The sequence below is a fragment of the Cebidichthys violaceus genome, unplaced genomic scaffold, assembly GCF_023349555.1.
Source record: "Cebidichthys violaceus isolate CVI_PGR_0920_01 unplaced genomic scaffold, fCebVio1.0.p SCAF_13, whole genome shotgun sequence".
NCBI classification, from domain to species: domain Eukaryota; kingdom Metazoa; phylum Chordata; class Actinopteri; order Perciformes; family Stichaeidae; genus Cebidichthys; species Cebidichthys violaceus.
Window position 1 is genome coordinate 11,134,329 of NW_027176296.1, and position 27,636 is coordinate 11,161,964.

General features: G+C 41.6%; 1 protein-coding gene across 3 annotated transcripts in view; it reads right to left on the bottom strand.

Moving 5' to 3' along the window:
* Positions 1–23,810: 23,810 nt before the first annotated feature.
* nlgn1 (neuroligin 1) overlaps positions 23,811–27,636 on the bottom strand; it is a 429,789-nt gene continuing 425,963 nt past the window's right edge. For all 3 annotated transcript variants that reach the window (XM_068707744.1, XM_068707745.1, XM_068707743.1), the window contains 2 exons: positions 25,532–25,609; positions 23,811–25,271 (listed from right to left, as the gene is read on the bottom strand). In XM_068707744.1, coding sequence (XP_068563845.1) covers positions 24,675–25,271; positions 25,532–25,609 — 675 coding nt within the window. In that variant the 3' untranslated portion in view covers positions 23,811–24,674. The remainder of the gene's footprint in view (positions 25,272–25,531; positions 25,610–27,636) is intronic.

Consider the following 27,636-nt stretch of genomic DNA (forward strand, 5'->3'; position numbering starts at 1 on the left):
TCCAAAGAATGGAACCTGAAGCACAAACTGACCACAGTTTATCATCCACAAACAAATCTGATGGAAAGGATGAACAGGACTCTCAAAACAATGATAGCATAATTTGTGGGAAATAATCCAAAGAAATGAGATGAACATTACGATTTGCCCTGAATTCTGCCATCCACAAGTCCACTGGAGTTATTCCGGCTGAGCTAAACTTGTCCAGACCTCTGTGAGGACCCCTAGAATCTATTTGTCAACACGACTGGCTCCCCCAGACTCGTTACCTTATCAACAACTTGCTCAGATGAATGAAATGCAAGAATTTGTGAAAACAAACTTGCACGTATCAGGCAGAAGAGAATTTATGATAAGAACAAAAGGGAGTTGGAGCTTTGCTCCTGTGCTGGTACTCCTGTCTGTTCCTCCAAACTCCATCTACTATAGTTCTACACACGGAGAAGTTACTCGTACATTCAAAACATCTGAACTATCCCTTTAATTTCCAACTGAAGTAGAACTGAAATCGCATTTGGTAATCCTTTTTGCTGTCAAGAATAATATCAATGTGCTTTTATTTTACCTTGACAGATAATGCTTGATGTCTAGGTGACGGATGTTTCTAAAGCCCAAGATAATAAAGTAAATATTACACTCTGGTGGCCATTTTCTTAATGATCTGAGAAGTACAAAGGTGCTGCCTTTCTGCATTATTCCAGGTGCTGAAGGATCCAGCCTGTCTATACATGCCACGGAGCTTCTAACAGTTGGTGCGCAGCGCCTGGCTGTCAGATTTGTTAAATTAGCTTCACTATGGACGGTTCCAACTTTCTTCACTTCCAGAGAGACAACGAGAACAGGCCGTCTGCCAGATCTCATTAAGCTCAAAGATATTCAGACGGACAGGCTGGGAGAAGCATCAGATCCTCTCAGATTTAATTTGTTTGGTTCAATCAAGGCAGGCTGATCGCTTGTAGACATAGAACCAAACGCGAGAGAAATGCTTCACTCACTTTTGTTGACAGGAACTCATTTCTAACTCAGACAATATGGGTCGGCGTTTACACACCATTGTGATCAAATAAAACACATTGTGATAGTAGCTCTCAGTAATCCTGTAAACATAATTTACCTTCAACAAAAGTATTATCAGAAATTGACATCTGAAATAGCATCAGTCACATTTCGTCTGTTACCTGACGTGTAAACCCAAAATAGAATCAATGATGTTGGCTGAGTTGGGACTCAATTATCAGATTAAAGGTAGACATGCTGAACAGATGTTATTTGGAATCCAAAAGTGTTTGATCATTAAGCTTGTAAACAGAGCTCCAATCAAGTCCGATGTGTGTTTTTCTGCACAAGAAGCTCTTTGAGAAGATGCCGGGCCTTGAACAAGAGAGACGCAGTGCACTGATTATAATTGCCTTACCTGAGGGTAGCGTCAAGTGGACCGACTCAAACGATGCAGAAACTCAGCAAATCCCAATTAAATTGAACACAGACCATGAACAAAGCTTTTGCTGTGTGTGTGTGTGTGTGTGTGTGTGTGTGTGTGTGTGTGTGTGTGTGTGTGTTGTCGGGAAGAGAACAGAAGACTGATTAAAATGGCTTGTTAGGGGGGGGGAGTGTGACTCATCTGCCTCAAAGCAGAGCAAAATTTGGATATCTAATAAGTGGCTGGGGAATTTCAGTTAATCATTTCATTGTTTTAATCTTTCTGTCTGAAATATAACCCCAAAATGAATTTGCTCTAATGTAGTTCAATGCAACCCTAAGTGCTCTTTTGAGTGGCAGCAGGGCAGGCCCAAACAGTGGCAACCAATTCCAAGATACATAAATATGTAGGTATTCCTCAAAATATGTTATGCATGAGGTTGACACAGTTGATGTTTGAAATCATTACTATCAACTAAATAAAGGTTTTTAACTTTTCCTCATGCCCAGCCTGTTTTACTTTGTCTTACCATTTAATTGACATTGTAAATTGTCTTCTGTGGCTCTGGCTGAGAACAACCACACTGGAGGCATGGAGGGCATTTGTCTTGTTTGGAGTATGACCCATACTAGATACTCAGGATATCTAAGACTCTGCTGCAACCATTGTGGCCATCTAAAAAAATAAAATAAAATAAATAGTGCTGGGCAACGATTACAATTTTTAATCGTGATTAATCGCATGATTTTTTTGCGATTAATCACATTGTTATGCGCAAAATTCAATAATGAATTCAAAAGTAGTGTATTGTGCACTTTTATTTTAAAAGTACTGCTATATGAACAAAAGTGCAATAACATTTGGTTTGCAAACACTTTAAACAAATAAGGTTATTTTTAACAGCAGTATTCCCTTTACACAGTCGCAGTTATAATACAGTTATTGTCACAGTTCAGTCATCCAGCCATCAGTAATTTTCCATTGATCCTGCCTCTGCCCCACTCAGCCTGTCAGCCACGCCCACCTCGTCAGTTCACTCCACTCACCTGTGCACACAGCTGCCTCTCATCACATGCAATCAGCCCAGCATATAGTCACCAGCTCCACACTCACTCCTTTGCCAGATTGTTCTTTGCCATGCGAGTCTTTTCAGCGTTCTCCTGCCTGTCTTCCCGATACCGACCTCGCCTGTCCCTGATTCCCTGCTTCGTCTGCCTCCTGGTTATTCGACCTAGCCTTCCGTCCCTGACCAAGAACTTTGCCTCTCCTCTCCTGATTCCTGTTTGCCGGTTTCTAAACCGTTTGCCTGTCTGCCGGAGTCTAAGTAAAATGTTGAACTTTTACCTCTGTCTTCTGAGTCCTTTGTACTGCAATTGGGTCCATACACCACCCGTTTAGTACAATCTGGCCAGACATGGACCCAGCAGGACCACCCTCACCACAGAATCGGTTTGAGAGGATTGAGAACGCGCTCATGCAACATCAGCAGAGAATGGAGGAGGCTGATGCATACGCCAGACGAGCTGCAGAGGCCAACGCCAACGCCTTTGCAGCCCTCTCCGCCCAGTTGCAACAGCTGATGTCCACTCGCCCTCCTGCAGTTCCAGTCCCCACACCGGAACCTCCTGCTCCAGCTCTGCCACAGCCCAGGATGATCTCCGAGCCCCGAGTGGGAACCCCTGAGCGATATGATGGAAATCCTGAACTCTGCGGTTCATTCCTGACCTCCTACTCCTTACTCTTCAGCCTGCAGCCATACACGTTCGCCACCGAGGAAGCCAGGGTGGCGTACGTAATCAGCAACCTGACCGGCAGAGCCCTCCTCTGGGGAACAGCAGAGTGGGAGAGGCGGACTCCCGCCTGTGCATCATTCCAGGCCTTCTCTGAGGAACTACGCAAGGTGTTCGGGTTGGGCGCTTCCGGATCTGATGCCGCCCATGATCTGCTCTCCCTGCGCTAAGGGAACCAGTCAGTGGCTGACTTCTCCATCGACTTCCGGACCAGGGCCCGTCGGAGCGACTGGAACACTGCGGCTCTGCGCGATGCTTTTCTGCATGGTCTGGCAGACTACATCAAGGATGAACTGGTTTCCTATCCTCTACCTTCCACACTTGATAAACTCATTGAACTTACTGTCCGGCTGGACCTCCGCATCCAGGCCCGGAGAAGGGAGAGGAGACAGAACACTCATGGTCGTCTCGACCCAGCCCTCTGCCCGTTAAAGAAACAGGGCTCACCAGTGAGTGAGGAAGTCCTGGTGAGTCACACGGCAGCAAAGTCTTCCTCCTCAAGCTTACGCCCCCTATTCCAAGTTAAGCTCCTCCTTCCTGGTGGTGCACACACCCTGCCCACCTTTATAGGCTCTGGTGCAGATGCCAACATTATGGCCGAGAGCTTAGCCATACAACTGGGACTTAAGAGGGTTCCGCTTGACACCCCAATTCCTGCCAAAGCCCTTGATGGCCATCTTCTGGGGACTGTCACTCACCAGACTTCTCCTGTCCACTTGCTACTTTCCGGTAACCACCATGAGACCATCCGGTTTCACCTCCTGTCATCTTCCAACATTCCACTGATCCTAGGCTACCCTTGGCTCCGTCGACACAGCCCCCACATCGACTGGGCCACAGGGGCCATCCTCGGTTGGAAGAACTCCTGCCACCAGGTCTGCCTTAAAGAGGCCTCCGTACCCCAGCAGACAACGCACTCCAGTTCCTGTCCTGACTTGTCCAGAGTTCCTGCCGACTACCATGACTTCCGGGAGGTGTTCAGTAAGGCTAAGGCGACTTCATTGCCCCCTCATCGGCCTTATGACTGTTCCATTGACCTGATGCCTGGCACTTCACCTCCCAAGGGGCGTCTGTACTCCCTGTCTGGTCCTGAACGGGAGTTCATGGAGTCTTACATAAATGACTCCCTGGCTGCCGGTATTATCCAACCTTCGTCGTCTCCTGCTGGGGCAGGATTCTTCTTTGTGGAAAAGAAGGACAAGACACTGCGCCCCTGCATTGATTACCGGGGACTTAATGACATCACTGTAAAGAACCGGTACCCTCTTCCCCTCATCTCCTCAGCCTTTGAGTTACTTCAAGGGGCCATGACCTTCACCAAGCTCGACCTCCGTAATGCCTACCACCTTGTCCGCATCCGAGAGGGGGATGAATGGAAGACTGCTTTTAACACGCCCACCGGACATTATGAATATTTGGTGATGCCATTCGGCCTCACCAATGCCCCGGCAGTCTTCCAGGCCTTGGTCAACGACATCCTCAGAGACATGATTGACAAGTATGTTTTCGTCTTTTTAGACGACATCCTCATTTTCTCCAAGTCCTGCGAAGAGCATATCCACCATGTCCAGACGGTCCTCCAACGCCTGCTGGAGAACTCCCTTTTCATGAAGGCCAAAAAGTGTGAGTTTCACACAGTCTGTGTCATTCCTGGGTTACATTGTGACCCCGGGTCACCTGGAGATGGATCCTGCCAAGGTGGACGCAGTTAGGTGTTGGCCAGTCCCTGAAACCCGTAAGAAGCTGCAGCAGTTCCTGGGCTTTGCCAATTTTTACAGGCGCTTCATCCGCAACTAGCTCCATCGCTGCCCCTCTCACAGCCCTGACATCCTCCAAGACTTCCTTCCGATGGTCCCATTCTGCAGATACGGCCTTTCAGACCCTGAGGGACCGCTTCAGTTCTGCGCCCATCCTCCAAGTCCCTGACGCCGAACGGCAGTTCGTCGTGGAGGTGGATGCATCTGACATGGGTGTAGGGGCTGTGCTGTCCCAGCGAGCAGCCAGTGACCAGAAGCTCCACCCATGTGCCTTTTTCTCTCGGCGTCTTTCCCCAGCCGAGAGAAATTATGACATTGGTAACCGGGAGCCCCATCCGGCCTCCTGCAGCCTCTCCCGGTGCCACATCGCCCCTGGTCCCACATTTCAGTGGACTTTGTGACAGGCCTGCCACCATCGGATGGGAAGATGGCTATCCTTACCATTGTGGACCGCTTCTCTAAGATGGCCCACTTTGTGTCCTTGCCTAAGCTCCCGTCAGCTAAAGAGACAGCCCAGCTGCTCCTCAACCATGTCTTTCGCCTTCATGGGATTCCTGTTGACGTGGTCTCGGACAGAGGGCCCCAGTTTTCACCAGTGTTCTGGCGGGAGTTCTGCAGCCTCTTGGGAGCCACCGCCAGTCTGTCATCCGGGTACCACCCTCAATCTAATGGCCAGACTGAGAGGATGAACCAAGAAATGGAGACGGCCCTCCGGTGCATGGTGTCACAGAACCCATCCTCTTGGTCCCAGCATCTGTTGTGGGTGGAATATGCCCACAACACCCTGACCAGCTCCGCCACCGGTTTGTCTCCTTTCCAGTGTGCCTACGGTTACCAGCCTCCTCTCTTCCCAGCCCTGGAAGGAGAGGCCTCTTGCCCTCTCTTTCACCAGCAACATCCGGACCAGCCCTCCCTCAGCAACATCGGCAGGGGCCGTCGCCATAGGACACCTGCTGCTGGCCCTTCCACTGCCCCGGACCAGTGGGAGGACTCCCTGTCTGAGGAGGAGGCAGTGGACCCGCTGGCGAACTCGCCTTCCTCACAGCCTGAGGATGGGGAGTTCTCGGGTTCTCCCGAGTTTTAGTTGTTCTTTGCCATGAAAGTCTTTCCAGCGTTCTCCTGCCTGTCTTCCCGGTACCAACCTCGCCTGTCCCTGATTCCCTGCTTCGTCTGCCTCCTGGTTATTCGAGCTAGCCTTCCGTCCCTGACCAAGAACTTTGCCTCTCCTCTCCTGATTCCTGTTTGCCGGTTTCTAAACCGTTTGCCTGTCTGCCGGAGTCTAAGTAAAACGTTGAACTTTTACCTCTGTCTTCTGAGTCCTTTGTACTGCAATTGGGTCCATACACCACCCGTTACAGTTATAATGATTCCGATAGTAGATATTCAGCCGGTGTCCACAACTTTATTTTCATGTGTGGAATAGATGCAATTTGAAATATACACCTTGAAAACTGCAAACCTATACGTCATGTTTTTTTCTTTCTTTGAAAATTCTCAGTAGTGATAACTAAATTATATGCTTATTAACATATTCCAAACAAAAACACTTTAAAATCTCTACAAAAATAATTTAAATGAATCATATTTTTTGGTACTTTGGTCAGACACATATGCAATGCTGATTGCCGTGTAATATGTGTGGTATTTGTTATAAATGTACGTTGGTACATAGAGGGTGATAAGAAGCTGTACAGGGGGGACTTAGGACCCAGCAGAATATAGGTGAAGGAAACGGGAAGAGATGGAAGAGACGCCACACAAACAGCTGTTCACGCTCGCTGCCTGGTGTTACGGTTTAACCAATGCGTCTGTTGTTGTCGTAGTTACGGCAGCAAATTGACGTATTCGGCTGAAGGTCTCCAGTTAACAGGGTCCCTGGTTAAACCGTAACACCGGTTCTTGTGTTAAAAATGTCCGCTTAATAATAAATAACGCAGTTTTTTAACGCGCGATTAAATAATTGTCGGCATTAATTAATTGATGCGTTTATGCGATATTAACGCGTTAACTTGCCCAGCACTAAAAATAAATTAAGTCTCTTGTCACTCATGGACTAACTTTATGGAAGTGCAATACTACATTGCTGAACTTGAAGCCCTGCAACATGAAGCACTGAAGTTAAACCCCAGCAGACCCTGCGGCCCAGACCTGACCTCCAAGCCCTTAAAACCCGACGGACCCAAATTCGGTTCCGCTGTAGCATTTACCGTCCAAAAAAGTCCATTTATGCATGTATTTCTGAATATGAAAAAAAAAATAATAAAAAAAAAAAATTCAAAATATGGGTAAAACAAACAATCTAAGACATTCTTACACACTCCAAACACCATTCTACACAAATAGTGTACGCAAATAAAAGATTTATCACAAAATCACGTATTTCTAGCCATAACTCGCTCTTCTCCGAGTTAGCATAACAAAGCTAACGGTTAGCAAAAACCGAGATAGCAAAAAGCACGCGCATTCGACACAGATTCCAGAACTACCATCAGATTGTCTCTCCGGTAAACCCTCACAAGGCTGTGAGCAAGCAAACACCAGAAACACAATGCGTAATATCCTTCAAAATCATCCAAAGCTCCTTACCTTTTCGTTGTTCTGCTGTAAATCACCGCTTATTTCCGTCAACAATATTTCTACGTATTTCCGGTGCGTCGCTGAAATGTCCCCGTGTAGAAACACGGGCCTGTATAGCAAGGCGGGGGGTGGGCTCCATTTACGGCGATGTTGTGCGCACGTTTCAGGTGCACGCCACGGTTTTACTCCCTACTGGCGAACGTTTGTTAGATTCTGTGGACTCAGACGCTTCTAAGGAGGGTCCATTGACTGAAATCGACCAACCATAGGCTAAGCTAGGAGACCTGGACTGGAAGCCAGATGAGAAAATCCCATGGATGACAGACATAAACAGGCTCAGAGAGGATCCAGGCTTTCTAAATGATGCCAAACTGCTGCATATGATAGATTGAACACTATTAGTCATAAAAGAAGTGAAATATATAATTATATACTATATAAAATCACAATGGAACAGCTGGAACCAAAGGACATTTTGGTTGACCTCGGCTGAAATCTCTGCACTCATACCTCTCTAGCTCATGAATGCTTCACTTTATCAAAGAAAACATTGTGCAGAGAGACTCTCAACCCATTGGGCTATGATCTGGGAGAGGTTTGAGCTTTCAACTACAACATTAAAAAAAGATATCTTATCAAAATTTGATTAATTTATAATCAGAGATAAAGAATTTCAATTTGTGCTGTGTTCCATTTTAATGTTCTCTTAACCAGTAACATATATACTGATATTTACAAATCTGAACAAATTTCACAAGGGTCAGCTTTCTACAATATAAAAACTATTAAAATACACCTTATATTTAGACGAAAATCACTCTCTTTACTATGGGTTGCAAAAATCGAGGCGAGGCCTAAAAATAGGCTTAGGGCTTAACAAGTCCTCCATCATCGTTTCAGTCTTCTTTGCACACATGGCATGTGCGTAAAGTGCTTGCAAGCCAACTATCTCTTGTACACAGTCGGGCTGTTTTGAGTGCAAACACATAACTTGTATAAGTAGATGTAGTAGCTGTAATACAAATGCATGTATATATCAATTATAGTCAAAACTTCACAACTTGCAACACCTGTGGTGTAAACATGTGCGTCCTCCCTGCTGGGTTGTTCTTAACAAGCAAATCAAGTTGCAATTTCTATTTATAAAACAGGTCTATCACTTATAAAAAAAGAATACTGGGAAGTGAGGAATTCACCTGGTTTTGATATATTCCCCCTTAAATAGAGTTTATTCAAAAACAAGGCTTTAACTTCACATATGGCAACAGACAGATCACTAAATAGTGTATAGCTTCCACTCTGGCCAAACTGAAGGAACAAATACAGCATTGTATAAATGGGATGTCTACTATGGTGTTTATTCCTTTACTTGTATGGTTTTCTTTGGAAAAGCGACTGAGATGACCACAGCCTCAGGCTGTCAGCCTCACCAGTCAATGTGCCCACTATCACTCCTGATAACTGTGACCAGACACCAGCAACAGTCTGAATTTTATTTGTATGAATTGTTAGAAATGTTCATGTATCATCTTGGTGTAAAACTAGTCAAATTTACATTAATTTAGCCACATTTAAATAGCCCTGACAATGTCTGTCAGTCAGTCCATTACTTTGGTACGGGCTAAATTATCTTAACATTTAATGAATGAGTTGCCATGAAATTTAGTACTGTAAAGTTGGTGTTCCAGCACCATCATGTCAAACATTTTATGTTACTACTAAAACTAATGACATTATCACCAGCTTCAGCTGTTCTTTTTAGGGCTAATTAGCACATGCTAGCCTGCTAAATATAAAACATAAACTAAGATGGTGAGCATCGTTTGCATGTGAGAATGCTGCCGGAAGCATTTAACCTGAAGCATCACTATAAGCACAGCCTTTATGTTGACGACCTTTGATGACTAGAAAGTAACTTCTAAGTGGTGCCTAAAGCCCTGGACACGACTGAACAATTCTGCAGAAATGGTTTGTGAGTAAATCTAGATGAAATCTGATTGGTAACAGATGTGACAAACATCTGTGACCCGACAAGCCAGCAACACTCTCCAATGATCAAGCCGGTTATGACACTTTTAAGGTACAGATATATAAATATGACTGGAAATGCCGCAGAAATAGAATAGGAGTAGAATGGACATCCCCATTCAAATCAATGTAGCGGGATGGTGAGAGCGGCGGCCATTTGTATGTGTACCATTGCCATGGCGACTATTGTGAGCGGGCTAAACAGACTAAGGTCAAGTAGCTGACTCATTGAGATGAGGTTTTGTGCTAACCACTAAAACTCAGAGATAGGTAGTAGCGAGTTATTATACCATAGACCCACAGTATATTCAAGACTGCTACTACTCCTGACTGATTTAACTATGCTTTGTGTAGCCCGATGAAGAGTAACAGATAAGTAAAGACCAAATAATGCACATGAAAAAAAGACACAGCTTTAATTTACTGATGTAATGTTTCAATATGCTGTTTGTTCTTGATTCCTTTCCTTGCCTCTTCTCCTCGCGCCTTAATCCCGCCCACGAGAGATGTAAGCTGAGGCGGTGAGGAAGAGACTTGAGGAGAGTCGAGGCAACAGGCATTTAACAAATGAGACATCATTGCCTCGTAGCTATCATTTTAAAGAGACGTCAATTAAATGTGACGTGTGTCACAGCTGCATCATCTGTCCATTGTTTAATTGTACTGCTGTAATTATTTTCACAACATAGCATAATGTGTCAAGAATGGCCAGATGTCAACCTTTTTATTCACAGTAATGAATAAACACAGTACTATCCCTGCAGCAAATATCCCATTTAAGCATCAAAACTAACTGTAGTTATAAACTTGACCAAGGGAATAAAACTAAACTCTTAGCTTCTAAAATAATCAATGAAGTTATGCTTCTGCTCCTCATGCCTAAATGAGCACAGCGTCTCTAAGCGTCTCTCAGCTGTCTGCTGCGGAGCAAAAGGGGACAGCAGCTCTTCTGTTCAGATTTTAAAGAATGTGATTATTGGTTTTCCTCATTAATGATGTTTAGTTTCATCCACCTGTAACCCATCTATTATTATCCAGAATGTTCATTTTAATGTCCTGACCCGCGGACTAAACAGTGCCCGCAGATATCACTGCAATCGGCGCATTACTAATAGATATTTATAATGGCCTTCATTTATTTCATTGTGTCAAGCACAACAAATATTTGTATAAACAGTAGCACACACATAAAGAGTGACAACATTTGTAATGATATTTATATATTATATACACACAAACACAATCCTGTCTATCTGACAACATGAACTACAGCAAATGAGTGCTGAATGTAAGAGAATGTTCCTATTGATATAACAATTTGACAACAGCAGCTGTTTGCACTTGCAAACATCAGGTCAGGATGAAAGCAGTTGAAAAAAAGCAGCCTATATTCAATATAAAAACATTAGTGATATCAGGTGAAATGTCATTAAGGAAGAGCCTTACGAGTTGCTACACAAACGATGAAGACAGGACTTTGATCATCTTAAATAACTACAACTTATTAACACGAAAGGAACAGACTTCCGCAAAGGATACATTTAGCTTTCAGCTCCTAGAAGCCTCCTCTTTTCTCGCTCTTCGTCTCCTAGAGGTGCATTTTAAGGTTTGGAAGATTCTCCATGATGGCAGACTCCTCAAGCAAGGATCTGATATGAGACATTCTTTAGAAAGACAACAGACTGATTTGTCCACTTCTCTAAACAAATTAGAAGTGGATAAATCAGTCCATATGTCCTTAATCAGGCCATATGAAGACATGTCTTCATATGATTGGACAGACCTGGATGTGATCTGTGTCTCTCTGTGATGGGTACAGGGACTTAGGCCATCTATACTGGAATGATCAAAGTTGAAGGACACTGTTACATGTTGACACTGTATATTATTTTTTAATATAACAGACATGGCTTATTATGCACATGATTTGCTGATTTATTTGTCAAATAATAATATAGTATAGAAGACAAGCAAACAGAACCAGCAAAGAATGTAAAACATACATTGCACTTATTGCTGAACTTAATAGATAACAATATTAATATAATATTTTGTGATCTAACTCACTAATCATGAGATGATGCATTTTTCATTTAATTTACATCACCAATAAATACAGGTGTAACTGTCAGGGCCAGGTCGTGCCTCCTGCTCTTCCCTGCTTGTCCTGTGTGTGTGTGTGTGTGTGTGTGTGTGTGTGTGTGTGTGTGTGTGTGTGTGTGTGGTATGGGCGTGGCTCCGACCTGGTCTCCTTCCGGCTTCCTCCTGATTACAATTCACCTCACCTGCCCAGTCAACCCAGCTGCCTTCCATCAACTCATCACTCAACAGTATATCAACCCCGGTTCTTCATCCACTCTTCGCCAGGTCGTTGTTACAACTTACGTTGTAGTTGCTCGTTCTCGGCCGCTCTGTTTACAGACTAGTTCAGAGTTTTTTGCAAGTGTGTTTTTCCATTGCATTGACCCGGTCTTCCTGTTCCTGCAGTTTGGTTCATCCTCCCGGTTCCTCAGTTTGCCTGCCCTGCCTCGTCCTGCCTGGATTCCACCCTCGCCCTCCTTGGATTTCCCGGCTGGTCCCTGACTGTTTTCTCTTTGTGTCTTCTCTGTAATAAAACCATTACACTCTCTTACTCCCTGGTCTGTGCCTGCGTTTGGGTCCGCCATCACACCCTGTGATAGCAACCTAAGCAAGACCATCTGTCTTGCTTAAGTTCTTTCAATAAATACATTTGTACTCTTATTCAAGTTATTTTGATGATTAGTTTTACTAGTATTTTTTTTGTCTATTCTACCCACCACTGATGAAAACATAACGTAATGTTATGAAACGTAGAAAGCCAGAGTAAATGAGTCAAATATAACAAGTTATTACGATAACACTTTATAATTACTACACACTATGAAGCATTAGTTAAGTATGAGTAAAAACGTAATACTTAACACTATCTATGCCATACAAAGCATCTATTAAGTATTTTGTGTGACCTCATCTAATGTGAGTCTAAATCATAGTCATAGAGCGTCTAAAACATAGATAGTCCTCACTTTAGATGAGGTCACACAAAATACTTCACTAATGACTAGTAACTACCTGAATTAATCATGAATTGCAGTATTAATACGCATTTATAAAGCATATATTAACATAGTCCCTAACCATTAGTGCATATCTAAATCATATATATATATATATATATATATATATATATATATATATATATATGCATGAATAATCTGCATCTAAATAAGTTCTTAATCATTTACTAACACTTTATAAAGGATGTTATTAATCATCTACAACTCCTTAATAATTGGTTTGTAATATATATAATACTTAATTTACAAATGGGGAACCCATCATTTATAAAGTATGAAAACACAATCACAAAACGCATAATACACAAGTGTATTAATCAAGAATAAAACATTTATGATTGTTATGAATTACATACTAATGCGTGTTAATGTAGAAACAATGCTTTATGAATGATGAATTGTTTACTCATACTTAACTAATGCTTCATAGTGTGTAGTTATTATAAAGTGTTGCCGTTATTACTTCATCCACACACTTGTCACAGTGTATAGGAAAGCACATTGCCTTCACAACTTTATTCAACTAATTCTCTTTAACCAGTGTAGCATTAAAACATGACGGAGTTAGCGAGCTAGCTAGCTAACTAATGTACAACTGGTTGGTTAGTGAGTTTACTAATTCAGACATACTTTAATGCTACACCGGTTACAGAGAATTAGTTGAACAGTGAAATGGTACAAAGATCAACCACTGCGCTGCGCCCACACTTTTTTAGGCAGTGAGAAGTCATTGTGGTGGTGTGCAAACCATTGGAAATATTGGGTTTTAGAGCATAATTGGGCCGTTATAGGTTCCGTGTAAAAGGCCCTTAACAACAAACATAAATTTCTTTTGTTCTAGAAAACTGTTCAATATACCTTTTGTTCCTATTCTATTCAATAAACAATGCTCTCTAAACTGATGTAATTGGAAGTTTCCCTTTCACACATCTTCGTCAGCTTCCCACAACTCTGTGGAGCTCTGTTCTATAGGTGCACCAACATTACGTAACTGTTCCAATTGTGAAACACTGCTAAAGTACACAGCAATTACCCAACTGTTGTACTGCTCGCGACAATGTCCCTGGGATAGCGGCAGCACAGCTAGATCAAACAGTTGTGCTAAATTAAAGAGCGGGTTATCAGACCAGGCTGGAGTGTTTGATGTGCAGAGATGAGATACATTATTATGGTAAATAAGCCTCTGTTATCAAGCTATTGCTACAGGGCCCTCTGGCTGAGCAGCCCACGGTAGTGTATGCCCTTGGTCAGGCAAATACAGTGCATGCACACACACACACACACACACACACACACACACACACACACACACACACACACACACACACACACACACAAAGCAGAAGAGAGCACAAACACATCTCTGTTGATCCTTTTCACTCCTAACAGCCGCCTGCTCTCCAAATGCCAGTCTCAGGCATAATTTGTTTTTAATCATTGGCAAAGAGCGGGAAAATGTCACTGTTTTCCAATGCGGATGAATTACGATTGATTTCCAATTTGCATTCAAACTAAATGCAAGTTTTTTCTTAGTTTTTCTGTCTGTGTGTAAAAGGGTGCTTGCATCGATGTGGAAGTTAAGATCAGAGGAAATAGCAGCCCCACATGCACAAAAACAGACCCTGGAGTCTGTAGGCGGGACACCACAAAGCACACGGCTCTGGACTTTAGCAGCTCTCTTCATGCATTTATGGTACGGAAATACACAACTAGAGCCATCACATGCTGGAAAGCAATAAAGCCCCGCTGAATAACTCAAAATCCTAATTGGTGCTACAGGAGGCAACACGTACAAACAAAATATCCTAACAGCTACAATAAAGACAACATGGGCATAATATTCTATTCTGCTGAGGTTATTATAGGCAGAGTATCGAGTTAGAATGAAGGGGAATTTATGAAACGTCTTCAAATCTTATGGTAAATAACATTTTTAGCTTACTGAAGTATCCACTAATTGTTGAACGCATCTCTTGCACAATGACAGTAGAGTTTTGTCTCTGCTTCCCATATTTCTACAAGTGTAAAGCACAGTCAAGTTTCAGTGCAGTGATTTGTGGTTGCTTAACTGATGTCGGGTCCATTGAAGAAACTGCTTTGAGAGATGTCATTTTGTCTTTATTTCAACTTACAACAACCTCTACAGCTGCGTCGATCACATCAAGATGGCAGTTTTAGTGACCATTTTTCTGACACAGTAAGACAATTTCCTCTATCTTGATCCTTCTGATTGGTTCCAGCAGTCAACAGAATTTGAATTTCTGGAAAAATACAGAGATGAGGGCAGTGAGAGGTCTCTAAGGTTAGTGAGTTATATAATGTTAACACCCTAGTTTTGTGTACACCACTGTAATGCATTGTATTCTGGTCTCTGCCAAAACTGCATTCATCCCTTGTGGCTCTCAATTAAATCCATAAATATGAACACATTTCTCTCATTTCAGCTGTTCTCCAGTGGATTCCTTTTAGGAGCAATTTAAAGATTTAATTGTAAACTTATGAAGGCATATATGGTCTTTCACATTCTACATTACTGGCATCTTAATCCCGAATGAACTTCTTCATAGTTTACCTTACCTGAGCATCTTGGGTTAGGTAGCACTGGGACCGTTTAGAAATCTTTAGGAAACAGCCTTTATTCAAAATAAAAAGATCTGCAATTCTTTATTTTTGAATATATTTTAATGTGTACAGGCATTTTTGAGGTTATTTTGTTTAGCTTGTGTGATTTATTCTATTCATACTTTTACATGGATCATTGTTTGAAATTGTTTGTGTGTTTCTGTTTGCAAATTATGAAGATAAGTTCAATATAGACAATTTTCATCATTACTATTATTTTTGATAAAAATAATAAAATAAAAAATAGAGTAAGATACTGGAAGTAATATGGAGTTTTGAAAAGTGTAAATGGATGTTTTATTCAAATGAAAGACCCGACTGCATCTCTCTCACATTGTAAGACATGGTTAATCAAAAACTTTTACATTCAAAAACTAAAACTCATGGTAACCCTGACAGCTCAATGCATGTTAGCCTTTTGTGGTAGTGTTTTCTCACTTTGCAGCATTGTCAAATGATGACGATTTCATTTTAAGTTAAACGTCTTCACATACATACATGAAATGTGACCTCTGCATTAACCCATGCTCAGCATTAGGAGCAGTGGACTACTTGCTCTAACCCTCAGCCAAGTTGAGCTCTCAGAGCCGCGGTACAAACTGACGACATCTGAACACCCAGATGAAGAACAGGGGTGTCAGGAGCTTTACGTGGGTTTTAGTTAAATTCATAAGAAATAATGTCATTTTTCTCATATTGCATAATACACATTACTTGAGTCAAATAATCCATGGGCTACATGGATGACCAATTTACTGTTAGATGGATGGAGTAAACGATAGAAAATGCACCACTATTCAGTTCACCTAGAAAAAAAGGAAAGAGAAAAAAGCACAGAAATAGAAAATTCATGGAGAAAGATTTGAAGAGATGAAAGTTTAATTTCCTTCTCATTAGCATGTTCTGCCCATTGTAATGAGACTGTGTGACAGCTGTTTACCTGTATGTTTCCCTGCTAGATTATGGTGGCTAGGAATATTTAAGCCCAAGTGTCAGCTTTTTGCCTTAATATGCGACAAAGCTTCTTTTGCTTTCAGTCGTAGAAAACAAATTCAATCAAGCCACAAACAAATTGCCAGAGTAATTACTTGTGAGGGAGAGCTGATGTATGCTTCACCAATTAAATTAGTCAACTTATCGAGAACAGCCACAGAAAATAATGAATGAAGACTCAAGAGAAAGTGGAAAAAGAACCATATCAGCATATTAAAATCATTTATTGTGCTCCAGAAGAGTAATTACTATTTAACCAGAAAGAAAGACAAGTGACAAATAATCTACATTACAAATGCCAGACCAGCTCACGTGGTGCCCCCCTTTTCCGCATGGCATTCAAAGAACAAATCCACCTTTAGTTTTCAGACTGCTAGCAAAAACCTCTCAGGATGAATCTGAGGTTTGGTTGTTGCCGTTTCTGCTGCGTTTTGAGGTTAGAAAATGGCACGGTGCGTTACATTCATTCGCAGTGCTTGTTCCTCCCCTCCCTGTCCGTCCCGTACACCACAGCACAGACTGTCCACCACGGTCAGGGCAGATTTACACTGGAACAAAAGTGAAGCGTCCCCCTAGAACAGGGTTTCTTAAGTGTCTTCAGTCCCAAACTGTGTGGATTCACACTCACCCTGCTAGACTGGCTCATTAAAACATACTGGTGTTGGGATTCAACAGAAATGACTGAAGAAATGCTACCTGGATTGGTTTTGGAGTTCCCCTCTTTGACTGATGGACGCACAGTTAGGAAGGTGACACTGGGTGAGAATCCATCTGAGCTCTGGGGCATTCTCACGCTCTTATCTGTTGTTGTTTCAAGATGAGTGCTCTTACAAGCACACGGCCAATAAATCCAAATTGACGTCACGACAGATGTCATATGACACATAACATATTCAAAATATTAACATAGAAACAGCAATTAGGCACATTGCAGAAATAAACACTGATGGATAAAATGTGTACACGCCTCAGTTATTGACAATGATGTATGGTTGGAACTGAAGAATGAACAATATCAGCACAGGAATTTCCATGTAAATGCACTCAATAAGGTTTAACACATATTTGAAAAGTTGTGTGTTTCACCAAACACACAAATAAACACACTCCTACTGCATGCTGAATCCGTTCAGTGTCTGAGCACCGAGCATTAAGGAAACATTAGAATTTTCATGGTCTAACAAACATGAATCTAGTCATAAATCAGAGTAAATTTGAAAAAGGTGTGAAAAAAGATATGTTTATGTTTTTATGGTCTAGTGAATTCAAACAAAAGGTGAACCCTTCTCAGAAAAAGCCCCTGTTAAAATTGCCACAGCATATAAACAGTATAAAAGCTGCAATTAAAGTTTAGCTTCATTTCATATTTTATTTGCTTGCTTAACTATGTTAAGTCATGTTTTACTATTATTAGTTCTGAGTTTAAATGCTAATGTTTCCTGTGACCTGCCTTTAAAAAGAGATTTTAAAAGAATTTCAACAAGCTGGGTTTCAGTGGTGTTTTAGGTTCCCCACGATGGTGTAAATGCTAATATATAAGAATAAAGGCCTGGGGAAACACTGAAACACTTTCTTATAGCATCCTAAAACCATTTGCCATCTTTCCCAGTTCGTAATTTAACGATTCATTCCAGATTTGCCCTCTGAGTTTTTTGTTTTCCAAAAATGTAAAAAGTTTATTTAGTTCTTTTGATGTGGCCTATTTTGTTCCACCAGCAAGAATTCGATGCAAATCAATGTTTTCATCTACGATACATGAGCGCATGTCTAGGAACTGTAGAGTGTTAAAATTACTTTTAATTGCAACTTCCTTGAATAACCTTAACGCCATCTCTTGAAATTTAAAGACATGTTTGTGTGTATGTGAATGACAATATTGTTTGTCTTACATTTTAACTTGGATTCAAAATGAAATATGTGATTTTGGTTCACTAAAGATAAACTGTTTGTCCTATTCTGTTAAGTCCTAGCCCTTACTGTAAAACAACATTAAAGGTACCCTGTGGAGTTTTTGACCACCCGTGGTGCTTTAAGCAATGTTTTGTTGGTTTACTGTGCTCTACCAGAACATGGATACAAGAACACATGCACATCAAGAGCATGGGGATGGCAAAATATGGCGGGTTAGGGAAGGTCATTCGCAATAAGAACTAGCAATGTACCAACTACAGAAGAAAGGAAAAGAGATGGAAAGCTTTTTTTGAGAAAATTTCAAAACTTTCTCAAAAAAATATTTTTAAATGCTTTATGATGTAAGAAATGTATGTTTGTTTGGCCATAGTAAAGTAACTGGCCATTTTGTAGATAACACTGAATAAACCAAAATAAGAAAACGTCACAGGGCACCTTCAATATCCAATTGGTATCCACATGTAAGCATGTGTCAACAACAGCAAACAGCTGATCAGACACTTAGCTAGCTAACAGGTGAACATGGAGCCTATAACTTGATAACACAAACTGTTGAGTGCTAATGGTGAAAATGTTACTCCCCACGCCCAAATCAGGTCATTAACCTGGTCTTTTAACTTTTGTTGTTCCGGCTGAGTTGTTAGTATAAATGAAACAAGTTTGTTATGCAAAGCAGATGTCCTCCAATATACAGTAGCTGCCAAAGAGCAAATTCTGAACTTGGAACATCGAAATTGCTATGTCTGCTGCATTGTCTGTCCATGCTCAACTTTGGGGCTGCTCAAATGTACATACTTACTGTAAGTTGTCGAATAAGAATGTTGGCATTGTGTGTTTCTGCAAACCAAGGACACATTGGATGTGGAAGTTTTTTGCATTTGGTCAGAGAAAGGGACAAAGTACATAAAGTGACCGTTAAGCTACATGCTACAATAACGTGTATAACAAGCACGAAAGTCCACTTAGGGGTTGGGATGGGTGGCTAAACAAACACAGGACTTTCACCCAGGAGACAGCAGTTCATGTCATGTGTAAAACCAAAATTTAAAGTCGACTACGCTTGTTACATAGAAAGTAGGAAGTAGAAAGTCAGCTAACGACAGTTATTTATTTACGCTAGTTACATTGTTACAGTTGTAATGTTACATTATTATTTTAACACAAACCATGTTTTTTCTAACCTTATCCAAGTAGTTTTGTTTCCTAATCCTCACTAATCGTTTCACGATAACCATGTGGCATTGTTTCTGAAAGGCTGATATAAAAACGTATTTATGAAACGTGTTTTTGGTTCATAAACTTTGACATTCAAAATATTCCATGGTTTGAAGAAACCTACAATGCCAAAAAAAAAATCTGGCAACTGGGTTGATGTAGCACATGCATTTGAAAGTACATGTGAATTTGTTAAGTGGGGCTCCGGAAGTCTCTTATGGAATTAATCAACCAGCATGCTATGTATCACTGTTAATTAAACAATCAGCCAGTAGTAATGGCGAGCAAGTACTTCACTCTCGTTAAAGGTGGTGGGTACTCTATCTGTGGTCAGTGAGTGGTTCCTCGCAGTTATTCTTCACATCTATTGTAGCTGACTTAATTTGTGTAGCTAACTCGAGATTTAATCCACCTCTCAACACTTTTTCTGGCCTGTTTATGTAAGTTTTTGGTGATACAGGAAGTTATGCTGTGATTAGCTCTCTCTATCTGTAACGCCTGTGTTTGTCTTTATCGGTGTGAAGGTCATCCAGTGCTCTTGCTTTCAAAAGTTGAATTTTTTTTCTCACTAAGGATACTGTTTCAAGTTGCTTCGGTAACCATGCTTCTTCTCTGTCAGTTGTTAGGCATTATACAGCTATTTAATGCATTTCCTCACTTATATAACCCTTAATTCATGAGTCATTGCAGCACATCCTCTCAAATAACTTTTGAGTCAGTCTGTCTAGCTTTACATCCTCAAGCAATCCACCAGGACTGTATGAGAAAACAAAGACTGTTGTATGTAGTCACCACACATGCTAAATCTTGTTAGCAGTTGCCACCATACATCAGGTCCACAATAGCTTCTAGCAATTTCCATTTTTAATCTCAACTATGTCAGGTGCTGACCAGCACTTCTCTCACTTTCCTCACACTACAGTTGGCTTGCACGTATCATCTATCACCGGTCAGACGAATGAATGCATGGCAAGTAATTCATTAGCATTCATCCTTAACTGTTAACTACTTAGCATGGCCCTGTAATTGCTCGACTATTTACTCATCAGGGCAATTACATGTTTAATTCAATGGGTGGCCCTTGCTTTGCCCAATGTCATTTCTCTGGAGAGCAGTGCTTGAATTGGGCAGGTGCTCACTATTGCACAATAGTGTAATATTTTCATGGCTTGCCGTTTACCAGGCGCATGTTACTGGTTTAGTAATGCAGAGCCAAACATATTTTTCACTATAATGACATTACTGCATACTAACATGTGTGGACTAACAAGACCTGTGAGCTTTTGTTTTTTAGCAATTTTGCAATCCTACAGTTGAAAAGTGAGAAGGTTTATGGGTGCCTTGAAGTGCTATATGACAGAAATGCCAGCATGTTGTGAGTCACAATGGTTTTAACATAAATCCAAGTGAAAGGCCACCCCAAAATGTGATGGTAAGTCTCATGCTTGGATCAGACTACACAATGTTTGTGTCTTCTAAGATGGCAACGTAGACAAATTATAAATGTCAAATTAGGTGATCTACCCATGTTGAATGTTATCAGCCAATTGAAAGGGTGTAAAAGTTACCGTTGTGAATTAAAAAAACAACTTTAGGTTTAGGCAACTAAACTGCTGGGTTAGGTTTTAAGAAAAGAATGTGGTTTGGGTGACGCCCAAATTTTATACGGTACATAAACAGCGACCACTTGAGTTGACTCATCCATCGCCCCCGACCGCTACATATCCCCCTGCTGCCACCCCATGGGGACTTTGTCGATCTATATACTGCGTCACATGATTTATCACTTTGCTCCTGTCATACGTCTCAAACTTGTAGGTGTATCAGGCCTTTCTTCTAACTGGTGTAACCAGTGGAGCTCTACTAGGTTTTACAGTAGGTGAGAACGTGTCTGACACAGAAAATCTCCTGTGTGCTATATGTTTGAATGGGCAACTCCAAGTTCATATGAGAAAACAGCTTAGAGAGAGTGCAAGAAATCACACTCTAGTCTTTTTGTTGCAACGTTGGGAATTGCCCCAAATTTTTGCGTTAGCCTTCAAGTCTGAGTTTGGTCATAATTGGGCTCATATTGTATAGTCTGATCCTAGAACAGTTGACAATGATTTATAGTTTAATATTACGATCTATGTATTCAGAATATCTTGGTCATTATATTGTCTTGCATGGAAGGGATTTTTGCTGTTGTTAAAATATGCGAGACTATCGAGCAAACATCAGCATTTTCCTTTTGCTTTAAGGTTTACCTTAACATGTTGTGAGATGTATTTCAGCCATTAACTTGGGTTACAAATACAAAGTAATGTGGCTTTTTACATGGATCTAATGATCTTGAGTCTGAGTCCAGGCAATCAGGGTGTTAATAAATGTACAATATCTTGAGTAGAAACACTTGGAAAGTTACTTAGCACATGGTTGCGTGTAAGGGTGTCTGCACAAATGTTTTATATATATGTATGTGTGTGGGCAATCAAAATGTTAGAGCTGGAAAAGCTATTGGCCTGTCGATACAATGCAACAAACCTACAGTACTGATAGTCTTCAGATTCAGGAATTCACACTTTTTTGATGTTGTTGGCTTGCTTTTACAGAGAAGGGTATTACAAATGTCCCAAAAGGATGACGTGTGATAATAGCCTTGGAATCTTCCTTTTGCTGAAATCCCAGATCAAGCCTTGGTGGTTCATTTCATCCAGAGAAACAATCTGGAGCACACAGATGTAATTAGTTTATTCAATTTAAATCTTAACCCAAAAAGCAACACTCCCTATGAAAGACCAGATTTTATTCCCCCATCCAGCTTGTCTGCCGCAGTGTTATATGGGGTAACAGTAGTCTGTGCTCATTATTTTGAATGACTGCACAGTGCCTGTGAGTGAGCCAAAAGGGGCAGGATGTATTCTCACAACAGAGGCCTCCAAACATCTACACTTTAGTGAATGGAAAATAGGGAGACAAGCATTTCAGCTTACCAAGTAGCATCTCTGAGCTAGCAATCAGACTTCTGTATCTGTCTCAGCACAATAGGCTTGCCATCTAGGGTATTACTCTTTCTCTATTTTGAAGATCACCACTTTACTGCAATGACTCTAATGCTGCTGGATCTGACTGCAGTCTGCTTTGCTGTATGACACACTCCTACTTCGGAGGCAAACATCGTTAGCCGCCAAGGCCTCACTGACCTAAAGATGTTGACTATGGCAGACAGTCTTGCAGGAGACAGTGAACTGAGGGCAGTCTGGATGTGAGGGGAAACCACTTGCTAAACGGCCAATCCTGTCAGCTCAGTAGAAAAGATGAGAAAGTAGAGAATCTTAAGTAGAAAAAGAGTGGGGCCAAAAGAAGAAAAGTAGTACCTCTTCAAAGTGAGGTAAAGAGGGTTGACTAAGGGCTCTCAGCTGCTAAAGGAAACCGTTCTCTTTCTTCCCATAATGCAATGTGCCTCTAAAAATGATCAACCTCGGCTAATGATGAAAACTAGATAGAAAGTATATCAGGAATTGGTCTACCCTGACCTTAGCTCTTCTTCTTGTCCACCCGCTGTGCATTTCCAGAGAATTCCACCCAATGTGATCTGTCTGTGCTTGGCCTTAGACTTGCAGGAGTCATGTACAGGCGTTCATGTTTAAACAGCTCTACAGAACCTGGCAGGATAAAGGAAAAGAAAAGCTACATGGCCCAGAGATTCAGTCTTTCACCATATTTTCACCATTACCATCTTTTTTTCATACCAACGGGCACCCACTGTGTCACTCAATCAACACACCTTCCAGTTAAAGAAAAAAGAAAGTGGGCAATAGAATTAACAGTGCAGGTAATTACTTTTATAAAGGTAAAGTGGTCCAATAGGTAGAATAGCAAAGAACGTTGATCTCAACTGAAGGTACGATGAGTTTGATTGATACAGTGTAATGTGATTTAACCACTATCAAAAAGTAGTACCAACACACAGAGTACAAAACTAGTCCTTATATGCCCAGCTCCACTCAAGCTATATTATGTTATGCAAGAAAGTTTTACCATATCCCCAGCCCCTCCCCTTTCTGTCCCCAACTCCAGCCCGCAACATCCACAACCTGGAACTGTATTTCCCATGGTCCTGGGAGGGTGTGTGTTTTCCTGTAATCCAATTAGGAAATCCATTTGAAATTGCTCCAATGCAAGGGAGAGGGAGAAAATTATTCTTAATAATGACATAATCAGCAGGGCAGCCATCAAGCAGATAAATTGTCATGCGCATCGTGCTAAAATATCCAATTATCCTTTGTCCCCCAGCTCTTTGTGTTGAAGTTGGAACTGCCAGAAAGCCAGAAGGTGGATCCCCGATTCCCACTGGTTCAGTCCTGCTGGCAGGTTTGCAGTATAGATGCCCCCCCCCCCACACCCTCACACCCTCCACCCACACCCTAAGAGAAGACGGCTTTAACAGCCTGGTGCTTAGTGTACAGATCTAGATATGTAAATAGGTTCTATACAATAAAATTGTTCCCGATCCTCAAAAATAAATGGATGAAAAGTATCTGTGACATTTTTTTCTTCCTCTTAATGGTTCCATTGTGCATACAGGGTTTCTTTTTTCCTTGAAGTTTCCAGTCCTTCCTTTGTTCTATTCAACAATTGTTTTTGCTTTATCTTACATAGCCTCCATTTATGAAGTTAACACATGCCTAAATTGGTTTGCACCGCATCTACTCTGTGCCGCACAGAGTAATCTGCTCTATGATGCCAAAGGAAAACAATATGTTTTCTTTCTTTTACAAAGTGCTCCCCTCTTCTTACCTCCGAGGCGTGTCTGATGCTCTGTTCTGCTTCCAGATAATACTGTCAGGCAGTCATTTGTCAAAAGCCTCGAAAGCCATATCTGTTGCTAGAAAGAAAAAGTAGTTTACTGTACCTTGTTTTGCTGCAATATCAGAACAAAAATAATAATAAAAAAACATCCTCCTTTGTTTTAGCTTGTGAGGTTGTTTTTCTTCTTATTTGTACTTTTTTATTCTTGTCTTTTATTTTTCTACAAAAACATTATTCTTCTTTTTTTTCCTCTGGTCCAAACCCCAGAAATCCTTGACTATATTCCCTCAGGTATTAACCGGGTGTACAATCCCAGTGTAATTCCATGGGTGTCTGGCAAGTCCAGGCTGGCATTTCAGCTCCTGACATATCTGTGGTGGACAGCATGTTGGCCTTAAGTTTCTGCTGCTGCAGTGGCGTTAGCTTTTGCCTCAGCCATCAGAGTCCTGCCTGTGTGGGTGCATCCACAGGGCTATACCCGGGTGGTGGAGTGTGAGTGTGGGTGCGGATGGGGTAGGGTGTTATTCTGCCCGCTGCTGGGGAAGGTGTTGAAAGAGTGGAGCGAGGTGAGCCCCCCCATGGTGCTGGGGATCATGGTTATGGTGTTTGGCGTCATAAGAGGGATGTCGTCCGGTGAGCGCCTCATGGCCAGAGTGTAGTCCGGCGGACAGGCAGTCCTCAGCACCACGTCGTGCGGGTGCAGGGAGTCGCCCACTCCCCTGCAGTCCAGGTCCGAGTGCTGCTTCATCTGCAGGGACATTATCTCCTCCTCCTGAGTGTGAGCCAGGTCATTGGCGGCGCTCCGCTGGGGACTGCAGCGCCTGTGGACGTCATGCCGGCGCTTGTCCTTCTTGTAGTAAAGGGCGGCGAAGGCCAGAATGTTGAGGAAGAGCAGGGAAGCTCCTACAGCGATGGTCACCGACAGCTCAGTGGAGTAGTCACGCTGGTCCACCAGATGTGGCTGGATGTGGCTGTCCTGGGTCTCGGTGGGAAACGGAGTTGGGTTAGGGCGTTTGGTCACTAGAACCTTGGTCTTCGGGGTGCGGTTTGTAGCCTCAGGTGGAGGGATCTAAAGATGGGAAGATTAACAGTCAGAATATAATTGATTTGAAAAGTTTCAACAATGTTCTTTTTGTTCTTCTAGCACTTTAATATGTATCATGTCTGATACTTTAACAAGGGTTTGGTTACCAACAATGTAAACATTGCATATTAATATTGCTTTTTTTAAGTTGCTTAGGTCTATTTCATAACCTTTTTTGTAAAAGGGAAGAACTCAGGCAGTTCACTTTAAGAAGCAGGAGGAAATATAGATGTTTTAGTACCTACCTTGGTTGTGGTGGGTATGAGCTGGGTGACCTCGTTGAGGCTGTGCAGATGAGGAACTAGCTCCAACCATAAGTTGACCTGAGGAAAGGGAAGAAAATGGAAAAAATGGAAATCATTTACTGTCTTCCAACACATTTTCTATTGAAACAGTCCTTACTTTTCCAAAGTCAAATTTCCCAACATCTTGATAGATTTTCAAACCATTTGACTTTCTGACTTAAGGTATGGAGGATGCTGTGAAAGACTATGGTGTTTATGCCCTTGGATATGGCTTACAATTACGTCTCCCCCAACAAAGTCTGAATCTAGCAAGCATCAGATAACTTGCATTTACTCATTTTGGCCGTTCAGTCCTCTCCTCTTCACTCCTATAAACATCTTGCACTTCGGGCAGAGCTGTTTTGCATTCAGGCAGCTCTTTGTAGGAGTGTGTGCTCAGTCTTCTTCAGACTTCTTGCCCATCTTTTGACGACAGCATGCTCACTCTGGCCAGTGCTCTCTCACAGAGTGGGTACACTTTTTGGCTGTGTTGCCTGCCTGCTCTAATCGCCATGAAAAACACTGCTTGTATGATCAATTTACTTAACCCTCCTGTTATGTTCGTTTTTTAGGTACAGCCATAATGTTCGCAGGTCAATTTGACCCGGTGCATGTTTAATCATCCAAAAGTGGTCAGAAACCAAAAAATCCTAATAAATATAGTTTGTACCTCATCACCAACTCCATTACTAACAATTCAATCAGTATTTAGTGGAATGGAGTTATTCACCCCTCCATAGATCATAGTTCAATTAGGATAACCCACTCGTTTTCATGAAAAATACATGTTCAAACATTTTTTTTGGTACTTTGGAAAAACCTAGATATAAATTGCATTAGTCTACCATAACATGTATTTATTTCAAAATTTTTTGTACATTTTGAAACTTTCTTTTTTTCATGGGGTGATGTAGATAAATAGAGATGAGTCACCTCTGCTGTTCAGGGTCATATTGACCCGCTCACTCAAAATCAAGCCAAATGAATACAAAAGGATTGAAAGTATTGAAAGTAAACTTCATTTATGTTCATTTATAGTGTTAAGAAACAGAAATTTACAAAAATGAACAAGAGATGAGCACAATGAACAAGGTGTGTGTGTGTGTGTGTGTGATTGTGTTTCCTCATTTCCTCGTTTCCTCATCTGATGGTTCATAATCAGTACCATTATATTCTGAATTGACCTCAAGATGGTCTTCATCTTCAGACACATCCTCCTCTATTCCACTGTCGTGATCAAGGATGTGCTCTAGAGCCTCCAGGGCTGTCATCCTTTTGTTTCTGTTGCTCATGTTGTCCTACAGTATTCTGCTGTGTTGTATGCATCTGCAGAGTGAAATGTTGGTAGGACTTTCAAGCAACCCTCCCCTGCTAAGTGTGGGTGGAGTTTATAAAAGGTTCCCATCAAAATAGTATCTGTATTTCTCGCACAGGTGGGGTAGTGAGAAAGAGTGTGTGTGTGTGTGTGTGTGTGTGTGTGTGTGAGAGAAATGGGGTGAAACATGGTGGGAGGGAGTAAGAAATACTTTGTCTCACGTTTTCAAAGAAAGAAATGGTCTAAACTTGACACTTCTGACCCCTTATAGCCTCCATTTTCACTGCCGGGTCAAAGTGACCCAGACATCATCTCTGTTATAGAAACCTGCAGGGGGTTGTATTTATTTTTCAAACGTTGATTACACTAATTAAGGCAAGCAGAATAAGTTTCATACAGAAAAAGTACTTTAAAATATTTTTTCTAGATTTTCAAACTTTGAAACGGGTCAATTTGACCCAGAACATAACAGGAGGGTTAATTTCATATTCTAGAAAACAGAATAGTGGCAATAGTCTGGAATAAGACCATTTTTTTTCGGATCAACAAAAGGGCAAGACTGCCTCCATCATATAGAGTTTGACTGCAGGAAAACAACACGATAGGATAGCTATAACCTTTGTTTATTAGTCTAGTTACATATTTATAATGGAAAGCAAAGTGACTCATGATTTACAGTAGATACTGACAGAGGCTAATGTGATCTGATTGGTCAGTAGTTGGGTTGTTGATATGTTTGAATCTATCCTCT